Raw genomic sequence first — 25,272 nt, 5'->3', positions numbered from 1 at the left:
CACAATATTTCCGCCTTCAGTCTGAGAACATGTTCCACGAATATAATATAATTTTAAAAGAATCAGAACTGTGAATGAAAATGCTATATGTCACTGTATTCAGGGGTTTTGCTAATAATAATTCACACAAAAGGATTAATAATTGACAGCTTATTTAGAAATAATTATCAAAAAATGAAGAAATTCTACAACCAGTCTTTTGATATTTTGAAATAGTAACATTCTTGAGATCAGCCTAGCAGCTGATTGAACATGAATAAATCTTCCCTGCTGACACTACTCTTTATGAAAAATTTTGAGAAATATCAATGAACTAACTGGATGGATTCAAAACATTTAGTCAAATATATGGAAACTATAAAAACTCTAAGGGTACAATTTTTAGCTCGGCAGGTGGGCGCGTGCCTGACCCAAACGAGCGTAAAATGACACACGATGACGTCGGGCATGCGTCCTGACATCATCGCAAACCCGCATGATATTTCAGTCGGCGGCCACGTGCCAGAGTCGAATCCACCGACAATTAAAAGACCTAATAAAGCCATTAAAAAAGTTAATTAAACGAAACTTTTTGCTGCCTGTCCAACCTTATGGTTGGCGGGAGGGCGAAAAGGCCAAATAGCGGCCTTTGCACTTTTCTGGAAACCTCATCCATGGACGGGATGAGGTTTCCAAAAGCAAATAAAAATCAAATGCAAACTTTATTTTTCCATTAATGACATGTCCCTGCTCATGTGACAGAGTCACATGAGGGGACATATTTCATTACATTTTTATTTTTTAAATTACCTTTTCTCATATATCTTCATCTTCCTGAGGCAGCTCTCTGCCTCAGGGAGATTATGTAGTGCGAACTCTCACACATACGCGAAAGTTGTGCTCACCCTCCTCCCCCCACCCATACAGGCAGCGCTGAGTGCTGCCACTCGCATTTCATGCTGGGCAGGCCTTAACTGGCCCGCCTGTGTGAAATTACCTTCCGGGCCTAATCGCAGGTGGCAGTCCACTTCCCGACCATCCCCGCCCACCCCCATCGAGCTCGCATGCCAAGGGCAAAATTCTGGCCTGTGTATTTTGCTTTGTAATATGTATCAGCTCTACCACTTGCAATTGAAGATGATGCATTTTTTTTTAATAGTATAAAATGCCACAAGCAGCAGTAGATCATTAGTACTTCACCCGAATGGCTGATTTTGTTGTGAGGATAGTCAACGAGAGTGGCAAGGTATTCAGTTATAGAGTGTTATTGTCGACCACAATACCCACATGTGACTGCTAGCAGGGGCTACTGATAGCAATTCAGCCCAGGGTTCTGAGGTTTCATAGCATCATCACTAAATTTGAGATAATCAACTCAGCACAGAACAGAGGCTGAACCTCGGGTCTTCCTGGTCTTACAGCTTAACAGTATACCTTAAAATATGTAAATACAATGCTTGAAATACAAACATTGAAATTACTTTCCCAGCTAAGAGGATCCTCTATTTACCAGTAGAAGAATAAAATGGCAGAATGCATAATCTTGTTTAGAAAAAAAGAGAACAAAGAGAAGAAATTTATTTTTGTATAAAAATGTTGTATTTGATATTACATTAATTCTGAGAAGGTTAACATTTCACCTGAAACAACACAAAAAGTATTTTATCACCAGCACATTTCTACATATTAGTAATTTTTCTGTTAGCAAGTCATACCATCAACTGTAGTATCACAAATAAACAAAAAAATTGTCAGTCTACAACATTTGTATTTGGTTCTATTGCACAGGAAGCAAAGTATGTAATTGTGAGTTCATGCGCTATGTGTGACACAATATTGACATTAAAAAGTATATTAAAACCTGGACAGCATGAGAACTCCACAGGACAAAACACATAATTATATCAAACAGGAATTCTGTTTTATTCAATGACTCTACCATCACCATCTTATACAGCGATGACTCCTTCCCTTTCCTCAGGTACACCCTCAGTCATTTCTGTGTTGGACACACCTGTCTCCCTCGAGGCCTCGGCTACCATCTCAGCAGCTGGCACGCTGTCAAGCTGCTGACTGGTGACAACACACTCCTCACTTGCTGGAGCAACTATTTTTGTTTGGCTGGCCTCTTTCTCACTTTTGCTAATTGTGCCATTTTGACATTTATCGTCACACTCTTCCTGTTCATCTTGCCCATCCTCTTTTTCACAAATATCATGGTTGCCACTGGCCTCATTGATTATATTTTCTGAAACAGTGTTACCCCCAGCACTCCCACCCACTTCCGCACATTTCTCGATTTCAGCATTTGTTACACAAATGTAGTCTTGCATTGCTTCAGCTGCAGGGTCACTTTCCTTTTCATTTCCCTCTGTTTTCAAGGATATTCCCTTTTCAGCATTTTCTTTGTCACCATTCTTTGCAACATTTTGTTCCTGTTTTTCTTTATCATTGGAATCTCCTGCAGAGTTCTTCACTTGAACAGTCACTTTGCCATTTTTATCTTTTAAGCAATTTTTGTCTTGCTTGCTTGGCTTGTCATCTTTTGTTGATCTTTTCTGGAGGCAAGGGAGAAAAAAGCATTCACTTGATGCCAGCATTGTCTGCCGTTTTATTTCCAAGCTGCATTTATGACCCTTGCTTCTCCGACAGCAAAGGTAGCATACCTTTTGAATGGCCATTGTGAGGGAATGTTTAACTGCCTAAAGTCAGCAAACCGGAGCAATTCAAACATACCCCTTTTCAATGTTTCTGAACAGCCCACAGCATTGCATGCTCAATTTAGCTTTGATAATGCTGCAACTCAGGGCAGCTTAAGCAGAATAAACACAAAATGCTTTAGGTGTCTACAGCATTTGTTCAAATAAATAAACCTGGTGCTTTTCATTTGACCCAATCAATTTTCTGGGTCTTTTTCTTACTGCAGAAGAGTTGATTAAAACCCTGTTTCCCTTAGTGTTCTACTAAGGAAGGGGTGAAAGGCACATGAGCTGCTTTGGCAGCTGAGAAATGAGTTTGAGTAGCAAAGCGCTCATCCTTGTGAAAGGGGAAGGATTTTAAATCTGTTGCATGTTGTGCCCCTTTAGAATTATGTTGCCATAAAATTGATTCTCGTGCTAGAATTATTTGCCTGACCTCCCGAGGCAGAGGAGTACAGGCCAGGTGGGTCAAAGATATATCTAAAAGTTTCAGGGAGAGATTTAAACATTTCAGAAGGATCTCCACTGTTTGTTACCGATAGCAAATCAGAAATATATTTTTAAAAAGTACATCTATAAATAGCAACTTGGAGAAATCTTTCCTGCAAATGATCAAAAATATAATAATGGTCAGCAAAATTCAGAGTTCAAAAATCAGTAACCACTTCTGCAGAAGTACTTAAGGTCATAATACTCCATGTAGCAAACAAATTAACTCAAGTATAAAGTGCAGAACACTGATTTATACTCATGACAAGATTCTCACCAAAACGAGCAAGCTGGGGTAAATATAACTTGCAGTATCCTTTCTATCATAGGTAACATTATTTTTCTGCTTTAACCCCTTCAGTTCAGCCCTCCCCCACTAATTAATGCTAGCACCCAGCTTTTAACTCCTCCCCTAGATCCGTCATTTGTATCCATTTCCCCTTTTCCTTATGGAGATTACTTCAATAGCCCCCCCCTCTCCCCAATGCCACTCCTACCCAAATGCTGCTGTTGATGGAAATGATTTGGACTCCTGTTATTATGAGACTTCATGCCTACAGAATGAAATAATAAATAATAAATTTATATGGCTGGGGAAGCAGTTATAGTTTGATGTTGAGGCCAACAATCCATTCAACAGCTTCATCTAACATGACGTAAATGGTTGTGGTGCCACTAGGAATGGGCTACTCAGAGCAGAAGTTAAATATGTGGCCAATGGTCTGACTTGGGTGGCCTCAGTCACAATTTTAGCAGCTCCTCATGTTCCACTTGCCAGTGGCCACATCTTTCCTGGCCCATCCTCATGCAGTTGAGGACTGGCCAGGTTTTGTGTGGAAGGTTAAAACCTGGGACTTCACCCATGTGGGTCAGTTACCAGAAAGCAATGACTTTCACTAACAGCACTGCTCAGGCACGAGCAATACAGAGATGATAAGTAAGGTTGTTTGCGGTGAGGAGTGTGGTAATAGATAGATATACGGGGAAAAGGGAATGGATGTCGGTGACAGGGGAGGGAAAAGCGAATGATGGCAATGAAGGGGAGAAGGAAGGCGACATTGAAAAGGAGGGGGCAGTACCAAATGTTGGGAGCAGTGTCATTCAATTCAAGCATATGTTTGATGCTGCACTTTCAGGAGAGGGTTAATGTAAATATCATATTGCTTTTGTCTGATCTCACCACGATGATTATTAAATGCTGCTGTAAAAGCTCCAGTCCCTCCTGGTAATGAAGACAGTGGCTGGGATTTTCCAGCCGTGGGAAATTTAGTGGCCCATCCAAAAGTGCATTTTCAGCGGGACCGGACACTCCAGGCAGCGGGCGAGGCTGGAAAATCCCACCCAGTGACCCTTTAAATGTGAGTCAATTAGCATTCGGTAACCCTGGTCTTCAATCAAGTGTTGAACTTAAATGAGTTAAGAAGAACTGTGTTTGGCAAACAGGTTTAGATTGATCATTTAAAATAGCCTAACGCATAAGGATACAGCTGTGAAGTTACACTTGCTGCCAAGGAAAACAAAGAGAGGAATGTAAGGCTATTTACCTTTAATTCTTTCTTCTTGTCTTTGTGGGGTAGTGAGGGTCTCTGAAGGAAAACAATCTGTTTAGTAGCAAGATTCCCTTCACTGAAAAACACACCACAACAAGAAGGTTAGACGTGAGCCTTTCTCATTTCTTCTCTTTTACAAAGTCTAATCAAACCTATCAAAAGCAAATTAAATGTATTCAAATGCCCTTTGTCATCAGTTTCAATAACATGTAACCCCTGATACATTCTAGACTGTACATATTCTTTATAAGTACAATAGCTCAAATTGCTTGTGCAAATGCAGACAGAGCTTGTCCTCACATATACCATTTCCTCTCTACCTGTCCCTCTCACTTCTGTTTCCTAGAATCACCTGATAGAAGGTAACATTAGGCACAGGGTAGCAGTAATAATAGTCCAAAATAGCAATGAAGGGAGAGGGCCTACCCCTCACAGTTTGCCTTTCATTCAATTGTCTATTTAAGTCTACAGGCCTGCAGCCCTTGCCATCCGCAGGGCTCTCCTGCAACAATGACTCCTCTGGAGAGCTGCTTTTACTCAATGATATTGGTTGAGTCCAACTTAGCGGTAGAAATCCCACCATGGGAAAGCAATGAACCCCAACAGCAATGGTGTCAGAGGACTGGGTGCAAGTCCCACCATGTCTAAACATCATAACTTCAAAAGAAGTTTGTTATATTTCCTTTATTATGAAACATTCCATTGAAAGTATTACAATAAAAAAAATCCAGTTAATTTAAAAAACCTTGTTTTCTGTGATATGCAATAGAGGCAGATGGGAACGTGGCAAAATAACCATCTAAAAAATATCCTGGTAAACATATTATAGTACAAAATTCAACTAGTAAAATAATATGTGATAGATTTTCACTTACAGTGATGGCAGAAAATGGATAGTACTGAATTGGCAGCAGGCATACCTAAGAATAAGATGTCAACCCGATGAAGCTACAACACAGGACTATTTGCATGCCAAACAGTGGAAGCAGCATGCAATACACAGAGTTAAGCGATTCCACAACCAACGGATCAGATCAAAGTTCTGCAGTTCTGCTGCATCCAGTCATAAATGGCGGTGGACAATTAAACAACTAACCAGAGGAGGCGGCTCAACAACTATCCCCATCCTCAATGATGGGGGAGCCCAGCACATCAGTGTAAAGGACAGGAAGCATTTGCAACCATCTTCAGCCAAAAGTGCCAAGTGGATGATCCATCTCGGTCTTCTGCGGAGGACCCCAGCATCGCAGATGCCAGTTCACAGGCTATTCGATTCACTTCACGTGATATCAAGAAACAGCTGAAGGCACTGGATACCGCAAAGGCTATGGGCCCTGACAACATCCCTGACAACACAAGTACTGAAGACTTGTGCTCTAGAACTAGCTGTGCCCCTAGCCAATCTGTTCCAGTACAGCTTCAGCACTGGCATCTACCCAGCAATCTGGAAAATTGCCCAGGTATGTCCTGTTCACGAAAAGCAGGACAAATCCAACCCAGCCAATTACCGTTCCATCAGTCTACACTCGATCATGAGCAGAATGATGGAAGGTGTCATCGACAGTGCTATCAAGTGGCACTTGAACTGACCAATGTCCTGCTCACTAATGCTCGATTTGGGTACCCTCTGGACGGCTCAGCTCCTGACCTCATTACAGCCTTAGTCCAAATACGGATAAAAGAGCTGAACTTAAGAGGTGAGGTGAGGTGAGAGTGACGGCCCTTGACATCAAGGCATCATTTGAACAAGTGTGGCATGAGTGCCATGTTGTCTCAGGCCTTTGTGCTGATGTTCACATCCATGGAAAGATTGTCCTCCTAAATGGAGCATCAAATGCAGCAGGCAACTGAGGGCATGCTTGCTCTGACCAGTGGCCTGCAGGCTCAGTGTCCCAGCTTAAACACGATTATGGAAAACCTCACCTTGGCCACTCCAAGCCTTAATGACATGCAACAAAATCCTCTCCAGCTCTTGGCTAGCAAGGAAGTGTGGATGGAACATGAGAGGGAAGATGAAGAAAGGGCAGATGGAAGGTGGGGACTCATGCTTATATGTGGTGTACGGCTCACCATGTGATAACCCAACTGCCTGTTTTGGGGGTTACCATTGAGGTGTGCCTATCTGAGCTGGTGGAGGGTGAGCATGAGTCATGTGATAATGAATCCTTAGAGTGAGTGACCTCCTCTGAGCAGTCTTCACCTTCCTCCAGCACCACCTCTTAAGGAACACTTGTAGGGCTTCTGACATCAAGTCAACATGCATAAGGTGTTGAACGCCATGGGCAGAATTTTGCCCACATGGGGCGGGCTCTGCGGGGGTGGGCGGGAGTGGTCGGGAAGCCGACGGCTGCCTGCGATCGGGGCCGGACCGCGGATTCATGCTGGCAGGCCAATTAAGGTCCACCCAGTGTGAAACGCGCACGGCAGCACTCAACGCTGCCTGTGTCGGGGGGAGGAGGGCGAGCTCGCAACTTCACACATGCATGCAAGTGCGCACAGGAATTGCTCCCTGAGACACAGAACTGCCTCAGGGAGATGAAGATATATAAAAAAGAGAATTTTAAGATGTTAAAAAATGTGTCCCCTCATGTGACTTGCATGAGCAGCGACATGTTAGAAATTAGTATGAAAATTTTTAACTTTATTTTTAAAGACGGATCAAAACCTCATCTCGCCCGTGGTTGAGGGTTCGCAAAAAATGCAAAGGCCGCCTGACCTTTTTGCCTGCCCACCAACTGTAAGGTTGGACAGGCAGCGAAAAATTTCATTTAATTACATTGTTAATGGCCTTAATAGGCCTTTTAATTGTCAGCGGGCGGGCTGCCAACTCCCGTGCACATCCGTCCACCGAAGTATCGCGCACATTTCAAACGCTCACCCGATGTCATCGTGTGCCATTTTACTCTCATTCAGGTCGGGCATGGCCTTCCCAACGAGCTAAAGATTCTGGCCATTGTGTGATATCTAATTCTACCACCATATAGCTGGGAGATTTCCGTCTCTCCATTGCCGTGTATGTTGAAATTTGGCTTATCTCCATTGTGTCCCCCTCCATTGCTGTCATGGTGGCGACGACTGATGGGCCAATTCCACTTCTCTGTCTGTCCCTGCTGTCCTGTTCTCTCTTCTCCTCCAAGGAGAGATAGAAGAGACCAATGAATGTGAGCTTGTGGAATGTTTCGAGAGGATGGAAGGGCAACCTTTGTGAAAGGTCACAGTGATGGATGGGTGTCACGTTGCAATAAGATAAGGGTGTCAGTAGTGGCTGGTCAGATGGGGATGTGAGGAGAAGCCTCAAGAGAGATGCATGAATGCACTTGCAAGATGTGCTTGTCTAAGGGTTGCTGCACAAAAGGCTGGAGAAGGCAGAGTGAGGGGATTTACACTGAAATGCAGAATTACAGTCACTTTTCCCTTCCCTGATGACATCAATCAACCTCTTGTGGCAATATATCCTGAAGCAAGACACCACACTCCTGCTGCTGACCTCCTCTACCACTACCAAGCATGCCTGATGTTCACTGTGGCTCCCATTTTCCGCCAGTTTATAGGGAAAAGGAGCTCCCTGCAGGCCCTCACGACCCTTAGCATGATATCCAAGGTGCATCAGAGCAATGTGGTGCAGCCCCTAGGCTCCCAATCAGTAGTTTATCTAGCCTATCAATTCCCTTAATATCTTTGTAACTTCCAATCAAATCACCCTTAGCCTTCCAAATTGCCAGGGATATGATACTTGTTTGTGTAATCTGTCCTCCTAATTTAACCCTTGGAGTCCAGGCATCATTCTGGTAAATCACACTGCTCTCCCTCCAAGGTCAATATGTGTTTCGTAAGGTTTGGTGCCCACCTTTCTCAAAGTTTGCTCTAACCAGGGCTATACATAGCCCTATTCAGATGTGGTCTAACCAGAGTTTTGTACAGCTGTAGTTTGATACAACTGTCCGCTGCATATTGCTGTGGTGGTTTGGAAGGAGTTAATACATAAAGGTCTATGATACAGTGACCTTGATTTCCTGACTGACAACCTCGTGGTCGAGGTTGTCTGTGGGTGAGTTTGCAGCAGGGATAGCCTGCCTCCTTAAACTTCAATCCCCAGCAACAGTTCTCTTCAGACAGTCTCAAGCAGGTACAGCTGGATCAGTAAACTCATGTGTAAAATGGTGGTTAATGCAAGCAGCCCACCGCTGATTAAGTGCACCTCCCTGGCATTCCTTCTTTCAGCTTCCTCTTGCACTTCCAAAATATACAAAAGGAGCAATAAGTGCAGGCGTCATTTTATCTATTTTTGATTTACTGTTGTAAGGGTGGCCGAATTGTATTATTGATGATAGAGTTGATCTGCAGACACTTCTTGGTGGAAACATTAAGTTTATTTACAATATACACAGCAGCAACTACACCTGCGCTTTCAACTCCAACTCTATCTCTACACTGACTGCTGAGGTAGCCTGCACTACTCTCCTATTGGTTACTACAGATCATGAAATCTTGCCTGACAAGTATTATTCTTAAAGGTACACTACACACTAAATAAAACCACAATTACTACATTTAGCAACCAATCTTCCATCAGCACTGTTAGAATTCACTTCCTGGAGGAAACCTGAATGTTTGTGACAATGACATCAATATTTATGAAAGAAGCACACACAGTGATATCATGCTGCGTAGATGGGATTTGTGCTGGGCCTTATTTCCATCTGATTACCAATGAATTGAATATCAAAATAGCGCTCCTAAAAGCTCAATGGCAGAGCAATTAACACAAGTAAAAGTGCCAAATAGAAGTTATCAAGTAGTCTAGCCAAATGGGAATCAAACAAAAAGGATTCTCACCCAATTTTGCAGCCCGTGCATACCGGTTTATATTGAGATTTTGCTTGACATGCCATAAAATGTCTTACCTGTCCCTCTTTACTATAGGAGTAGGAAGCACACAGGTTAACTGCCAGCCATATGCAGCCAGAGAATTCAGCAAGGGAACATAGTCAGCTTTCACCTCAACACCCTAAAGAGAAACAAAAAGTAAGCTGTTAATGATAACCATGTTCATTTTGGTCATTGATGACAATATTATTTCATATTGAAACGTTGGTCTAATTTCTTCTGCCACTTTCATTACTTTGAGCACTGGCTGCCTGTAGTCAAGCTACTATTCTTCTTCTTTGGTTCCAGCAGGTGGTGGGCCACAAGTTCGATCTCCCACTCTGCTGAGTTGCCATACTGAATTACATTACTGTGAGGAACACAAGAGTGGAGCAAAGGCATAACCCAAATGATGGAGGGAATATTAGACTGAGTGTTATCACTAGAGCGGCTCTGCTTCAGCTCGTTGTGGTTAGCTCCAAGTGACATAGACAGAAGTCTGGGGAGTGGGGTCAATCTCTCAGTCACATTCAGCTGCAGACTAATGGTCCTCAAGGACCTTGAGTCCTAAAACCCCTGGGAAGTAAAATTCTTCCTGTTGAATAACCTTAAAGAAAAGTCAACATGAGTACTAAATAGAATTTTCCATTTTACATTCAAACTGGTTCTTCTGTTTAAATCTACAACAAGAGGAACTTTAATCTCTTATAGTAAACAATGTAAAATGCCACACATATGTTGCAGCCTTAAACACTTAATTGTGTTAGTCTTAAATTATCATTATTTCCATCTCACTCCTATTTAATAATTTTGTTCTTTTAAATATTTCTCACAAAAGTAAACATTTCACTTATTGCCTAACCTTGAGGTGGCCCCGACATTCAAATGAACTTTTGCTGTAAACACAGAGCTTCAAGACTTTAGGGAATTAAAGAAAAGTGTAAATGATTCTAAAGGATTAAAAATGTAAATATTTAACATTATGCACTCTCATCCATCTGTCTAAAAGTCAACAAATTTTATTTTGAAATTCAATTTCTACAAAATAAACTTTAGCTTCTTAAAAATTAAATAGGGATAAAACTTCTTTCCCAGTATTCTGTTTTACAGATATTGAAAAGTTTAAATAACAAAAAAAATAAGTGTAAGGTTGGATTAATTTAATAGGAACTTGAGGATAGTGTTATACAGTCACCTGCTGTTGTAGGTAACCTAATTCGCTCATTTTGTACTTTCATCAAAATATTGCATTTGTCTTATTTCTCACTACCCTTTGAGATGCGATGAACACCATGACTGCTATTATTTCCACACATATTAATTGCTGTTTCCATTGCTGGGAGCTAGAATAGGTCCTATTATTGCTCAGATGAAATTCTTGGAATAGTGGAATCTGCAAAAATTCATTTGAATCTCTTTTCTGTTGAATTATTTACATGTAAAATTACATTCGTGAAAGATATTCAGTTAAGATGGTATACCATCTTAAAAACAAATACCTAGAAATATAATAACATAAAAAATTATAATTAAATTCTTTGTACAAATAGATGGTTTGCAACAGAGGGATGGTTGAACTATTGTTTCTGAAACTGGGATGTAAGATTGGATGCAAGAAGCGATTTCTAAAATATTGAAATCAGACTTACAAGCTTCAACCCCCAACTAGCAAAGTAGGTCCTTAAACTATCTTCCCATCATCAACTTGCAGCAACTTCGGTCAAGACTTACTAAAAGTCTTGTTTTTTAGTAAATGCATCATTTAAAAATGGGCCATGGGGATTTGCACCGATGTAATTTAAAGCACAGAAATATAGGGCGGAATTTTCCCAGATTTGCACTAAGTGCAGTAGTGGGTGGGGAAAATGATGTTTTACCCGCTTGCCTCGATGGCGGGTTTTCACGCCATATCGTCCCAAACCCGCCACATTATTTATGCATTCCTGGGAAACACGCCGTTTCCATGGCGGGCGGGTTCTCATTCACGCACCCACCATCACCATGCCGGTGCATCACACTTTAAAGTCCAGCCACAAGCACACATCTCAGTGCTTCCAGACCACCACTGCTGCACGGAAGATATGGCCCTGAAACTGAAGAAGACTGCAGCCCCCAGGTTCAGCGACTCGTCCCTCAAGTGCCTTTTGAATGCCGTGGATGCCCGCCGGGATATCCTCTACCCCCGCTCTGGCCGCAGGATGGGCAGCAACAGCATTAACCCGGCTTGGGAGGTGGTGGCAGTGGTGGTCAGTGCCAACGCTCTACAAAAGAGGACAGCCACCCAGTGCTGCAAGAGGATGAATGGTCTCCTCTGTTCCGCCAGGGTAAGTCACTCTTCTCATCATTCTCAACTCACACACTCACAAACCCAACACACATCCACAGGGCCCTCACTCACTGCCAGTTCCAGTTCAAGGGACATCACCATTCACTCTTTCACACTCATCATCATTGTCCTCGTCCCATCCTTGGGACCACTCAATGCCCACACAGACCAGGCATATTTATCATCTGGCCTGGCAGGCGCCCAGCTTACACTTTCTCCATCTCTATCCATGCAGGACAAGCTGGCACACAACAAAGAGAGAGGTCACAGACCAGTGGAGGAATGCCCGAAATCAAGGTCTTCACGGACTTTGTAAACAGAGCCATCCAGCTGGCCGGTAACAATCCGGACCGGTCCTGTGCTGACGGTGAGGTCGGCGCTGCTCTACCAAGTGAGGGTCCAGTAGTGCAACATCCACCAGATAACCATGCTATGAGTGATGTGTCCTGTTTCACAGGCCACTGCTAAGCAGAAATTATCTCTCCTTGCTTCCACAGGCACAACTGGGAAACAGCCAATGGAGTCCATGACCCAGGGCCACCAATCAAGCCCCAAAGAAACCTCTGAAGAGGAACCTGAAGACACCTCCTTGAAGTCCTATCACAGCGCTCACCCACACCTTCCACCAGCGCAGAGACACACACATCGGTGGACCTAGATTTAAAGTAACGTCGGGATCACAATCTGGTGAGCACATCACACTGTCTGATGCACAGCAGGTGGATACAGGGACCTCCCTTGTGTCCGGCACTTGGTGGACGGCTGGAGGCCAGAAATTTGCTGAGTCTGAGTCAGATGACGAGCCTCTGGACTTGGTCATGTCACAGTTGCTGGAGCTGCAAAGGCAAGCTCGGGAACATCAGGAAGGGATGTCCGCTGCACTCCTCAGATTGCAAGACATGATGGAGGAGTCCATCCGCCTTCAGACTGAGGTGATAGCGCCTGCATGCCAACGCACTGAGGTAGGATGGTGGCCGCCATGGAGATCTCAGTCCTGCACTTCTGCAGGGGCTGCACTCCATCGCTGAGGCACATGCTGGCATCCATCAGTGTCAATGCAAGGGGGGGAAGAGCATCTCAAGCTCATTCCTCTCAAGTACTCAGCCAGGGGCCCTCAGGCACCCATAGGGAGGAGGATCAGCAGGTGCGCAACCTCGCGCCATCCATCCAGGTGACCCCAGGAGCATCCGGTCCATCCAAATCCTCTCTTCCTGCGACCCCATCAGCTCCAGCTCCACACATCAAGGAACACTGCCACACAGCAGGACCACGTAAGCAGGCCGGAGCCCTCCAGGTCTCGGCCCTCCAGAGGACGCCCGCCAAGGTCGTCACAAACAACAGGGTGTAGCAGTCAGCAGGCTGCTTCCAGCTCCGCTGTCGGGGATGCACCAAGAAGTAATGGTAGGGTTAGAAAGGTCAAGAAGATGCTTTTGGGCATGGGTGTTAATCACCTGTACTTTATCTTGGCCATTGTAAATAAACTCCCAAGAATGTGGTGAGGGTGCAGGTGATGAATCCATTGCACTGGCCAGCCAAGGCAGGTGTAGTCGTAGTCATGAGGCCCTTATTGTCGTAAGATTCTAGGAGGATGATGATAAGATGCAGTGAGGATACTCCTGAGATCTTCACATTGCATCTGGGAATGTCTGACAGCTGTCCGGCTGAGGGCAGCGCACATACGCTCTGTGAAGAGGCTCATATCATGGAGACACTGCTGAGGAACAGCGGCCATGTGGACTTTCAGACAACTTGATCCTTTGGCAGGCTTCATCACCTGTGCCCTTCAGCACTACACCTTCACCTGTCAGGAATGGTCATGAGATGGGGGTCAGCCCCGCTTCAAAGATGCTGAGAGCACACAAAGAACATCACAGAATCCAGTGACGCTTGGGTACAAGATTCTTGCAGCAAACACAAACCAAATAAAGGTGCACACATCACTAATCTGGACAGTGACTTTGAAGCCGGACAATCGCTGTGCTCAAAACGTTACACTCTGCACAGGGGAGAGGCCTTGGGATCATAGCAAGTGCTGTGCAAAGTTGTGTGCACTCACCTCCGAGTTCCCCTCGAAGTTGAGGTCGACAGGTTCACACCTTTTAAAGGCAGTTGTAAACCAAGCCAACGTGGGATTTACATTTTATGTGGTGGGGGGCCACAATAATTAGATGCTATCAATTAGATAAATAATTAGATGCTCTGAAGAAGAGTCATATGAACTCGAAACATTAACTCTGTTTCTCTCTCCACAGATTCTGTCAGTCCTGCTGAGTTTTTCCAGCATTATCTGTCTTTATTTCAGATTTCCAGCATCCATGGTATTTTGCTTTTATAATTAGATGCTAATTTATTACAATTAAGTTCCCAACATTTGACAGTGGGAAACGTGGCCTGCCATTGATGTGGGGAGGGAATAATCACGTCCTGAATTTACATTGTCGGGAAACGTGGCTAGGGCCTTCTCGTGAGATTCTCTGATCTCACCACCGAACATGACCACTGCAAATGGTGTCGGAAAATCCCAGCCACTGATACACTTCGCTCTGTCCTGTAGGGTAAAGTGGTCCACAATTCCTAGCCTCTGACCTGCTCTTGGAGCCATATAAATACTGTGGCTACAAGAGCAGGTCAGAGGCTAGGAATCCTGTGGCGAGTAACTCACCTCCTGACTCCCCAAAGCCTGTACACCATCAACAAGGCACAAGTCAGGAGTGTGATGGAATACTCCCCACTTGCCTGGATGAGTGCAGCCCCCACAACACTCAAGAAGCTTGACATCCTCCAGGACAAAGCAGCCCACTTGATTGGCACCACATCCACAAACATTCACTCCCTCTACCACTGACGCACATTAGCAGCAGTGTGTACCATTACAAGATGCATTGCATGAATTCGCCAAGGCTCCTTCAACAGCACCTTCCAAACCCATGACCACCACCATCTAGGAGGACAAGGGCAGTGGATAGATGGGAACACCACCACCTGGAAGTTCCCCCAAGTCACTAACCATCCTGACTTGGAAATATATTGCCGTTCCTTCACTGTCGCTGGGTCAAAATCCTAGAACTCCCTTCCTAACAGCACTATGGGTGTACCTACACCACATGGACTGCAGTGGGTCAAGAAGGCAGCTCACCACCACCTTCTCAAGGGCAATTAGGGAGAGGCAATAAACTCACTGAAGTGGGGCAGGTGTGCCTGCAGGTCCTAATCCCCATGGAGCAGGCAGTGTTGGCCATTAGTAAAATACCATTGCTGAGATTGTAGCCAGCACTGGGGCTGAAACCATCAAAGGTGATGGTATCCTCTCATCTCTAATCCTCCTCATTACATCTCACTTTTCTCTCATCCTACAGTCTCTCCTGAATTGAAAGAGGCAGATGGTGTAAGCATACACTTCTTACTTTTCCATCCACACAACCTAACCTTAGCCTTGTGCCTTTCACCTTTCAGATACCCAAGAACTACAAGCTAGCCAGGCACTGGCAGAACACAAACAAGATTTCAAATTTACTGCCACCAGCTCAGATACTAAAACTGTGTATCTTTGAGGATATGATTAGAGGCAGGATCTGCACATTGAGAGATAGCTGTGAGACAGCACATTGTCCTGCAGCCAGTGAAGAAGGTATAGACAGCGCAGGTGCCAACTCACCGGAGGGCATGGTAGCATGCAAGTTCTGCTGCAGCAGACTGGAAGGGTTACGCAAGAGGGTTGATGGACATACACAACAAAATGATTGATGCACTGGGAGATCTGCCAGGCAACCTGAAATCAATATCAAGGAGATTGGAGAAGTCTGGCACCATCTTGGAATAGGGCTTTGTGCAGAGGCTGTAACTCATCCTTTCCAGTATGGAAGTGGTGATCAACTCCACAAGCTCACTTGTGAATCCAAACATGGCGTAGCATCTGATTACTGATGTCTCAGCTTCTATCACAGCTTAAGCAGCATCTACCAAACATCTGAGTGCTGCAGTGGAAGTTCTAACTGCTGCCATCACGGTTCTGGATATCAGTGTGCAAAGGGTCCCTCAGAGTGTTACAAGCACTTATGCAATTTGGTCTCTCACAGATTGCCTCCCTAAAGACCCTCTGCCAATACGGCCAAGTGTCTTCTCCCTCTCCTTATTCTCCCAGCAGCTTTTTGTACTCCGCATGGTCTACGTTCAGTGTCACTGTCGTTTTGAATGCCAAGGGGAAGTCCTGTTAGGCCACCCATATCTGGGAGTAACTAATCAAGCAGAAGCCTTGAAGTCAGCAAAATGTCCTACAGCACGTGCCACACCAAAACAGGTGTTAGACTCCATTGCCTCTGCAAATTGGGACCCTAACGCTTATATGTACGTTTGCATGAATGTGTGCCTAGATATGTACATGTGTGAAGAGTGAGTGCAATATCCTTGTTCTTATTCTTTCTTACTTTCAGGCATGATATAGTTCAATGCAAGGCACAGCTGGCTGTTGATCTGATGATAGGAGGAAAAAGAAACTGAAGAGTGTTGACGAAGGAGGAAAGATTCATGTACAATTCAGGAAGCAGAGGCCATGTGACATGATGTCAGCAAGTATTAGTGATCCTTCATTTGCTTACTGAGCTGATCCTAGTTCATGTGGACAATAATGGGTGAATGCTTGCTTTGCAAATATTAATCCTTTAACAATTTGTACTGCAGAGTAAAGTTCCAGTTCTCAGCACCATTTGATCCCAGCAAGCTCAGTTTTTAACAGAAGGAATATGATGAGCAAATCACTAACTCTGGTTCTAGAACTGCAGGTCCACGTGCAGAACATTTGAGTCAAAACAGGAAGCTCACTGTGGTTTTGCAAAATAGTCACCTTACACTTTGGAACCAACCTCTAACACCTTCTGACTACTGCGCTCATGCAGAACAAGTTATTAATTATTCACATTGTCTAAAAGCATACAGCTTTTACCTTCACATGACCTACATAAAAGAGCCACAGTTAGCAATTTTAAACGTCACATGCGACAAATCTAACCACCCCAGCCCCCACAATTTAACCCCATTAGGCTGAAGTTATTCCTCAAGGTAACCCATTAAACTACTGTGAGCTGATTCATATCAAAAGTGATGCACATTAACAATAGATGAAGGATTCACAATTGGAAAATTTGATACACAGCAGGTATCCCACTTCACATCATGGTGTCGTCAGGAGTTATCACAGTGGACTGTGAATTAAAATGATAGGTTGTGTTTTTAGACAGATTAAATTTATTTCTTGCCTGCATTATTTTAATGTTGCATTCAGGAATATAAACACAATATTGATCTAAATAGATTTGCTTCTCGTTCTGTGAACATATTCCCTATAATTTAAAATTTCCAACTGTACTCCAGTGTATGAATCTGACAGAACTGGAACACTTTCAGCTTCTTCCATTCAGAGTCCCTGCACATCGCACTGTCTGATCCACAGCAGGTGGAGGCAGGGCCTTCCCAGGTGTCCGGCACTTGGAGGACTGCTGGAGGCCAGAACCTTGCTGAGTCCAATCAGATGATGAGCCTCTGGACTCGATCGTGTCACAGTTGCTGGAGGTTCAAAGGCAAGCTCGGGAACATCAGGAATGGATGTCTGCTGCATTCCTCAGAATGCAAGGCAGACGGAGGAGTCCGTCCGTCTTCAGACTGAGGTAATAGCGCCGGCATGTCAATGCACTGAGGTCAACACTGGTAGAATGGCGGCCGCCATGGAGACCTTGGTCCAGGACATTGCTCCTGCACTGCTGCATGGGCTCAACTCCATCACTGATGTCATAGTTGGCCTCCAACAGTGTGTACATAAGAGGAGTGCTGGGCAGCTCAATCTCAATCCTGCTAACCCTTCTCCTCAAGGAGTCAGCCAGGGACCCTTGGGCACCCATAGGGAGGAGGATGAGCAGATGCACAGTCCAGGGCCATCCACCCAGGTGACTCTGGGAGTGACTGGCCCATCCGAATCCCCTGTTCCTGTGATCTCCATTGCTCTAGCTTCACAGGCCAAGGAGAGTGCCACTGCCACACAGCAGGACCTCGAAAGCAGGCTGGGGCCAATCATGTCTCGGCCCTCCAGATGACGCCTGCCAAAGTCATCACAGACAGGGTGTCACAGTCAGCAGGCTGCCTCCACCTCTGCTGTGGATGTCCGGGGAGCAACAAGACGTAGCGGCAGGGTTAGGAAAGTTAGGTAAAGTAGTTGCACAGCCTGGGCACAGGTGTTGATCACTTGTACATAATGTTCACTATTGTCAAAAAACTCCTAAGAATGTCTCCCTGCCTGTGGCTCCTTGTTCTGATGAGCAGTGTTCTTGTTACTCAGATGTGAAACCTTTCTGCATAAGATAAAAGCAGGTGTCTCAGTCCAGGGCCTTTTCCCTGTGCTCTGTGCGGCCTTCAGACCGCAGTGATGGTCCAGCCTCACACTTCCTGGAAACATTACTGATGCCTGCACCTTGACGTTGCTTGTCATTGCTGCCAGAATGTAGTGGGCAGGTGCCACAGAGTTCTCTCATTCTCTCTGTGTGCTCTCAGCATCTTTAAGGTGGGGCTGGCCCCCATCACACCAGCATCTGTGACCAGTGATGCTGTGCACCAGCTCCTGAACGGCTGAGGTGCTGAAGGCAGACACAGCTTCAGATGCGTCTAAAGTTTCATAGATGTGTCTCTGAGATGACCCTGATCATGGAACGCAAGCGAGCTGCCCTCGGCCAGATAGAAGTCAGACATTCTCAGAGGTTATGTGAAGATCTATGGAGTGTCCTCACTGCATGCTGTCATCATCCTCCTGCGATCGAGCAACTAGTAGGGTCTCCACTATGTCTCCATGACAGGAGCATTCTCACAGAGGGTATTGGCGCTGCGATAAGCCAGACTGGAGTCAAACGTTCACAACTGCGATGTGAGGATCTATGGGGACACCTCACTGCATGTTGTCATCATCCTCCACAAATCTGGCAGCTATGAGGGCCTCCAGAGCATGCCTGCCTCATCTAGCCAGTGCGAGAGTCTCATCCCCGTCATCATCACCACCAAGGACCCTCTCACCCTCATCCCCGTCGACGTCTTCCTCATCGGAGGAGACCTCCAGCTCCTCCACCTCCTCCTCAGCCAGCCCGTCTCTCCATTGGAGTGCCAGGTTGTAAAGGGTGCAGAAGACGATGATGATGCTTGACGCCCTCTGCGGACAGTATTGCACAGCTCCACCAGACCGGTCCAGGCACTGGAACTGCATCTTCAGCATCCTGATGGTCTGCTCCACCAAGTTGTGAGCTGCTACATGAGCCTCGTTATACCGTCGCTCTGCTGTTTGTCTGAGGCCGCCACACAGATGTCATCAGTTATGGCCTCTGCGGGTAGCCCTTGTCCCCGAGGAACCAACCCTGCAGCTTCTGTGGATGCTGGAAGACTGCAGGGACCTGCGAGCGTCTCAAGATGTAGGCGTCGTGCACACTCCCTGGAAACCGTGCACACACCTTCAGGATGCATTTCTGGTCACATGCCAGCTGCACGTTCAGTGAGTGGAAGCCCTTGTGGTTGATGAAGTCCACTGAGTGTAGTGACGGAGACCTGAGCACCACATGTGTGCAGTCAATCACACCCTGCACCCGTGGGAATCCTGCGATCAGGGCGAATCCAATGGTCCTTGCATCCTGGCTGTCCTGGTCCATGTTGTTTGCCATGGAGAAGATGGTATCCGTGACCTCATGGATGCATTTGTGGGTGGCGGATTGTGAAATCCCACAGAGGTCACCTGTGGAGCCCTGAAAGGAGCCACTGGCATAGAAATTCAGTGCCACGGTCACTTTCAGAGCCACTGGCAGTGGATGCCCTCCATGTCCCCATGGCGCCAAGTCCTACAATAAGTGGAAGATATGAGCCACCAGGTCTCTAGACATGCGCAGTCATCTCGGTCATCTGTAGGAATGGCAGGCGGTGTCTATAGGCCCTGGGTGTCGCTAGGCGCCAACCAGTCACGGCTCGCTGTCACTCCTGGACAGCGTGTATGTGGGAGCCCCTGCTGCCCCTTCTTCATGAGGTTACCGGTCCTGCCTTTGCACGGCCAGGAGCCTCAGTCGCTCTCTCCTCAGTCTTGTAAGGTCTCTGTAGGCCATCAGGCATACAGCAAGGTCACCAGGATCCAAGATCCTGACATGGTCCTCCTGCAGCATAAAGGAGAGAGAGACGTGTTTATCATGACTGTACTTAGCATCCTTTCCTGGCCCTGTGTGACCGCCCCTTAACACTTCTTGGAGAGTGCTGGTCACCCCTCGGATGGCCAGAGATGAGCGCGCTGCATGGCTGCCCTGTCAACTTGCGACATGGGGGACACTGGTCCAAAGCAGGATGCTGAGATTGCAAGGGGCTGTGAGCACCTCCAGCAGTGACTGCTACATGGCCAGTGTTGGTGAGGATATTGTACAACACGTGCAGTGCAACTGCTCCGCGGTCCAATAAAGCGGTGGCGGATTCGAAGTCTGTGCCAGTGGTGGGGTGGGTAAGGTGTGGAGCACTTGGTGGCCCGTTGGTGCCTCCATGTTGCTTGCATGGGTGGGCAGGCTAGGAGCCTGACCCCAATCGTATCATTGTGGCTGTGCCTGATCTGTCTCAGTTGCAGAGGAATGGTCACTTTATACAGGTATCCCTAATGCGTGGCTACTTCCCTCACTTACCGTGACCTCCACCTCGATTGCCTGTGTGCAGGATGCAGCACCAGGGCAGCACTTGACACCCCACCCCATCGACAATGGTTGCCGCTGAGGCTGGCCAGCGCTTACCCCAGGACACCCCTTTCCACCCTCAGCAGTCACCTCCGGGGCCATCCCCCGGCGCCCCTGAGGCCTGTAAACAACGGGTGAGCTGTGGAGAAGCTGCTGCTCACTCACCTCAGTTCCCCCAAAGTGAAGGCCGCCAAGTGCACATCGCCTGCGTGTTGTTGTGAAACACATCGACGTGCTTTCCCGCTGACATGGACGGACGATACAGTAGGGTTCAAAGCGCCTGGTGGGATGGCCTTTTAATTATATGCTAATGTATTACAACTAGCTCCCCGCCGACCGATGGTGGGATACATGGCCCGCTGTCAGCGGGCTGAGAGGACGATCATGACCTGCCTTCACGCCGTCCTGAAGAAGGTTGCACCATATTTTCTGCGCACGCCACCTATCACGCCCGCCGCCAGCCGGCTCGGAAAACTCCGCCCTAAGGAGGATTTGGTAACATGTCGGTTGTGACCAGTGTCAGTAATGGGGACAAATGGTCTGCTGACCATTACATACTGGCTGGGAATTTCTTGAAGTGTTGACGCTCACAAGTCCTTAGTGATACACTCATCAAACTCTATAGAGAAAACACATGTACATTTAAATAAACAATTGGGAGAACCAATAAGGCAGTTTCTAAGCCAGATCATCACCAAAGTAATTTTTTAAAAGGCACATACACCCTGATAATATTTAATTCAGACTGTGTTGGTACATATAACTAAAACCTGAGTTATTTAAGTATGGTGTGTGGAGGGTTAATGTCGGTTACATTTTCCACCCATTCATAGTGAGTGGATGGAAAATCTAGCACTGATATGTTATTTTAAGCGAGGCTGCTTCCCCTCAGTTCAACGATGCCACCAAAGTACCAGAAAACTGATAGTTTTCTTCTAATTTGATGAGGGAAATGTTAGATGTAAGAGACGCTGGCTGAGTGAACAAGGAATAACTAGCAGAAACAGGTTTTGGTTGGGATTTTCCTTGCCCGCCAGGGTCGGCTGTGTTCAGTAGCGTGAGTGGACAAAATGGCGTGATCTGTTTCATGAGGGCATAAAGCCAGTTCGCAATTGTCCGCCATCAGATGTCGGAAACCACATTGTAATACATCTGCATATCTTAATCAGGCCAGCCCACCGGAATCATCCCACCCCCGCTAGATTGTCCATCCACGTCAGCGTGCTTTCCCGCTGACTACAAAGTCATGAGCATTTTAGTGGACTGCAAAACAGTTGGACAACTGTACATGTTGTACAATCTCCTTGTTAAATCTGGCCATTAAGCAATCACTGGTGGAGACGCTCACAGCCCCTTGCAATGTCATCATCCCGGTTTGGACCAGTCTCTCCCATGGTTCAAGCTAACAGTGCAGTCTTGCAGTGCTGGTTAGGAGAATGCCCGCGCCTGAGCTGAGAGCACAGAATGCAGTCCAATGGGCAAAGCTGCCACCAATCAGTGGGGTGGAGTGGGGCGGAGGTGGTTGGGGTTTCGGGCAGCCATGCAGTGCACTAAACTCTGGCCATCCAACTGGTGGCAGGAAGCTTTAAGGGGCTTTCACGCTTAACCAGGACAGGTTCTTAGTACATACATGCTAACCATGTGTCTTTCTCTTTCATCCTGCAGGAGGAGTACATCAGGTTCATGGAGGCTGGTGAACTAGTTGTATATTTGATGGCGTAAAGAAAGTGAAGACGACGGAGGAGAGAGCGACTGAGGCGCCTGGCTGTGCAGAGGCAGGAGCAGCAGCCTCAGGAAGAAGGGATGGCTGGGGCTCCTACACACGCCACCGAAGAGCCACAGTGAGCCGTCACTGGTCGGTGCCTCGCTAGACCCAGGGTCTATAGACATCGTCTTTCATTCCTGCAGCTGACCAAGGACCAGTGTCACCAAAGACTGCACATGTGTAGGGAACTGGTCAGTCACATCTGCCAGCTAATGCAGGATTTGGCATCATGGGGACATGGAGGGCATCCACTGCCAATGGCTCCTTTCAGGGCTCAACAGGTGACCTCTGTGGGGTCTCACAAGCCTCCACCCACAAATGCATCCATGTGGTCATGGATGACATCATTGCAAGGGCACATAACTTTGTACATTTTGCCCAGGACCAGGATGCAAGAGCCAGTGGATTCCCCCAGATCTTGGGTTTTCCACAGGTGCAGAGGGCAATCGACTGCACTCACATGGAGTTCAGATCTCCATCGCAACACACAGTGGACTACACCTACCGTAAGGGATTCCATTCACCAAATGTGCACTGGTGTGCGATCACCAGAAACGCATCCTGCGTGTGTGCGCACAGTTTCCAGGGTCCACAGAGGCTGCAGGGCTGGCTCCTCTATACACACAGAGGCCATGACTGATGACACCCGTGCGGCGGCCTCAGACTGCAGCAGAATGACACTATAATGAGGCTTATGTTGCAGCTCACAATTTGGTGGAGCAGACTATCAGGATGCTGAAGATGAGGTTCCGGTGCCTGGATCGGTCTGATGGAGCCCTGCAATACAGTCCACAGAGGGTGACATGCATCGTTGTCATCTGCTGCACCCTTTACAACCTGGTGCTGCAATGGGGAGATGACCTGGCTGAGGAGGAGATGGAGGAGCTACATGTCTCCTCCAATGAGGAGGACACCGATGGGAATGAGGGTGAGGAGGTCCTCGAAGGCGACGATGACAGGGATGAGGCACTTGCACTGGCTAGACGAGGCAGGCGCGCTCCGGAGCCCCTTATTGTTGCTAGATTTGTGGGGAATGATGACGACATGCAGTGGGGTGTCCCCATAGATCCTCACATTGCATCTATGAACATTTGACTCCAGTCTGGCTTATGGCAGGGTGAATATCCTTTGTGAGAATGCTCCGATCATGGAAACAGAGTTGAGGGCTTATTGGTCGCTCGATTGAAGAAGGATAATGATGACATGCAGTGAGGACACTCTTCACATAGCCTCTGGGTGTATCTGACTCCTGTCTGTCCGAGGGCAGTTCGCTTTCACTCTATGATCAGGGTCATATCATTGCAACGCAGCCATGAAACTTTAGAAGCATCTGATCCTTTGTCCGCCTTCAGCACCTGGGCTCTTCAGGAGCACAACATCACTGGTCACAGATGCTGAAGAGATGGGGGCTGGCCCACCTTAAAAGGTACTGAGAGCACACCGAGGGAATGAGAGAACTCTGTGGCGCCTGCCCACGACATTCTGGCAGCAATGACAAGCACCATCGAGGTGCAGGCATCAATAATGTCTCCAGGGAGTGTTAGACTGGACCATCACTTTGGTCTGAAGGCTGCACAAAGCACAGAGTAGAGGCCCCGGACTGAGACACCTGCCTTTATCTTGCGCAAAAAGGTTTCACATCTGAGTGACAAGAAAACTGCTCATCAGAACAAGGAGCCACAGGCAGGGAGACATTCTTGGGAGTTTATTGACAATAGTGAACAGTATGTACAAGTGATTAAAGCCCATGCCCAGGCTGTGAAACTAATTCTACTTAACTTTCCTAACCCTGCCACTACATCTTGGTACTCCCCGGATATCCACAGCAGAGGTGGAAGCAGCCTGCTGACCTTGTCTGTGATGACCTTGGTGGGCGTCCTTTGCAGGGCCAAGACTTGGTGGGCCCCGGCCTGCTTTCGGGGTCCTGCTGTGTGGCAGTGGCACCCTCCTCGGCCTGTGAAGCTGGAGCTGCAGAGGTCACAGGAAGAGGGGAGTCAGATGGGCCAGACATTCCCAGAGTCACCTGGATTATTTTTTGTTCATTCTTGGGCTGTGGGCTTCGCTGGCTGGGCCAGTATTTATTACCCATCCCTAATTGCCCTTGAGAAGGTGGTGGTGAGCTGTCTTCTTGAACCGCTGCAGTCCATGCGGTGTAGGTACACCCACAGTGCTGCTAGGAAGGGAGTTCCAGGATTTTGACCCAGTGACAGTGAAGGAACGGCAAAATATTTCGAAGTCAGGATGGGGAGTGACTTGGAGGGGAACTTCCAGGTGGTGGTGTTCCCATCTATCTGCTGCCCTTGTGCTTCTAGATGGTAGTGGTCGAGAGTTTGGAAGGTGCTTTGGTGAATTCCTGCAGTGCATCTTGTTGATGGTACATACTACTGCCACTGTTTGTCGGTGGTGGAGGAAGTGAATATTTGTGGATGTGGTGCCAATCAAGTGGGCTGCTTTGTCCTGGATGGTGTCAAGCTTCTTGAGTGTTATGGGAGCTGCACTCATCCAGGCAAGTGGGGAGTATTCCTCCTTGACGTCCTCACAGCACTCACCCATGCCCTCCACCAGCACAGAGACACACGTCTCGATGGGACGTAGCTTTAGAATAGCCTCAGGATCACAATCAGTGAGCACATCGCACTGTCTGATCCACAGCAGGTGGATCACACCTGACTTGTGCCTTGTAGATGGTGGACAGGCTTTGGGGAGTCAGGAGGTTACTCGTGGTGGCAGGATTCCTAGCCTCTGACCTGCTCTTGTAGCCACAGTATGGATGGCCCCGGAGTGTGCACCTGTTGATCTTCCTTCCCATGGGTGCCTGACAGCCCCAGACTGACTCCTCGAGGAGAAGGAGGAGCTGGAGTGAGATCGAGCTGCC

The 25,272-nt window shown here is 46.9% G+C and overlaps 1 protein-coding gene across 4 annotated transcripts in view; it reads right to left on the bottom strand.

Moving 5' to 3' along the window:
• Positions 1–1,555: 1,555 nt before the first annotated feature.
• Positions 1,556–25,272, bottom strand: part of LOC144678719 (raftlin-like) — a 130,763-nt gene continuing 107,046 nt past the window's right edge. For all 4 annotated transcript variants that reach the window (XM_078538547.1, XM_078538548.1, XM_078538550.1 and 1 more), the window contains 3 exons: positions 9,622–9,725; positions 4,712–4,793; positions 1,556–2,537 (listed from right to left, as the gene is read on the bottom strand). In XM_078538547.1, the coding sequence (XP_078394673.1) occupies positions 1,929–2,537; positions 4,712–4,793; positions 9,622–9,725 (795 nt within the window). In that variant the 3' untranslated portion in view covers positions 1,556–1,928. The remainder of the gene's footprint in view (positions 2,538–4,711; positions 4,794–9,621; positions 9,726–25,272) is intronic.

Source organism: Cetorhinus maximus, chromosome 3 (assembly GCF_964194155.1).
Source record: "Cetorhinus maximus chromosome 3, sCetMax3.hap1.1, whole genome shotgun sequence".
NCBI lineage: Eukaryota > Metazoa > Chordata > Chondrichthyes > Lamniformes > Cetorhinidae > Cetorhinus > Cetorhinus maximus.
The sequence above is the reverse complement of the archived record's forward strand: the minus strand, read 5'-3'. Positions and strand labels throughout refer to the sequence as shown.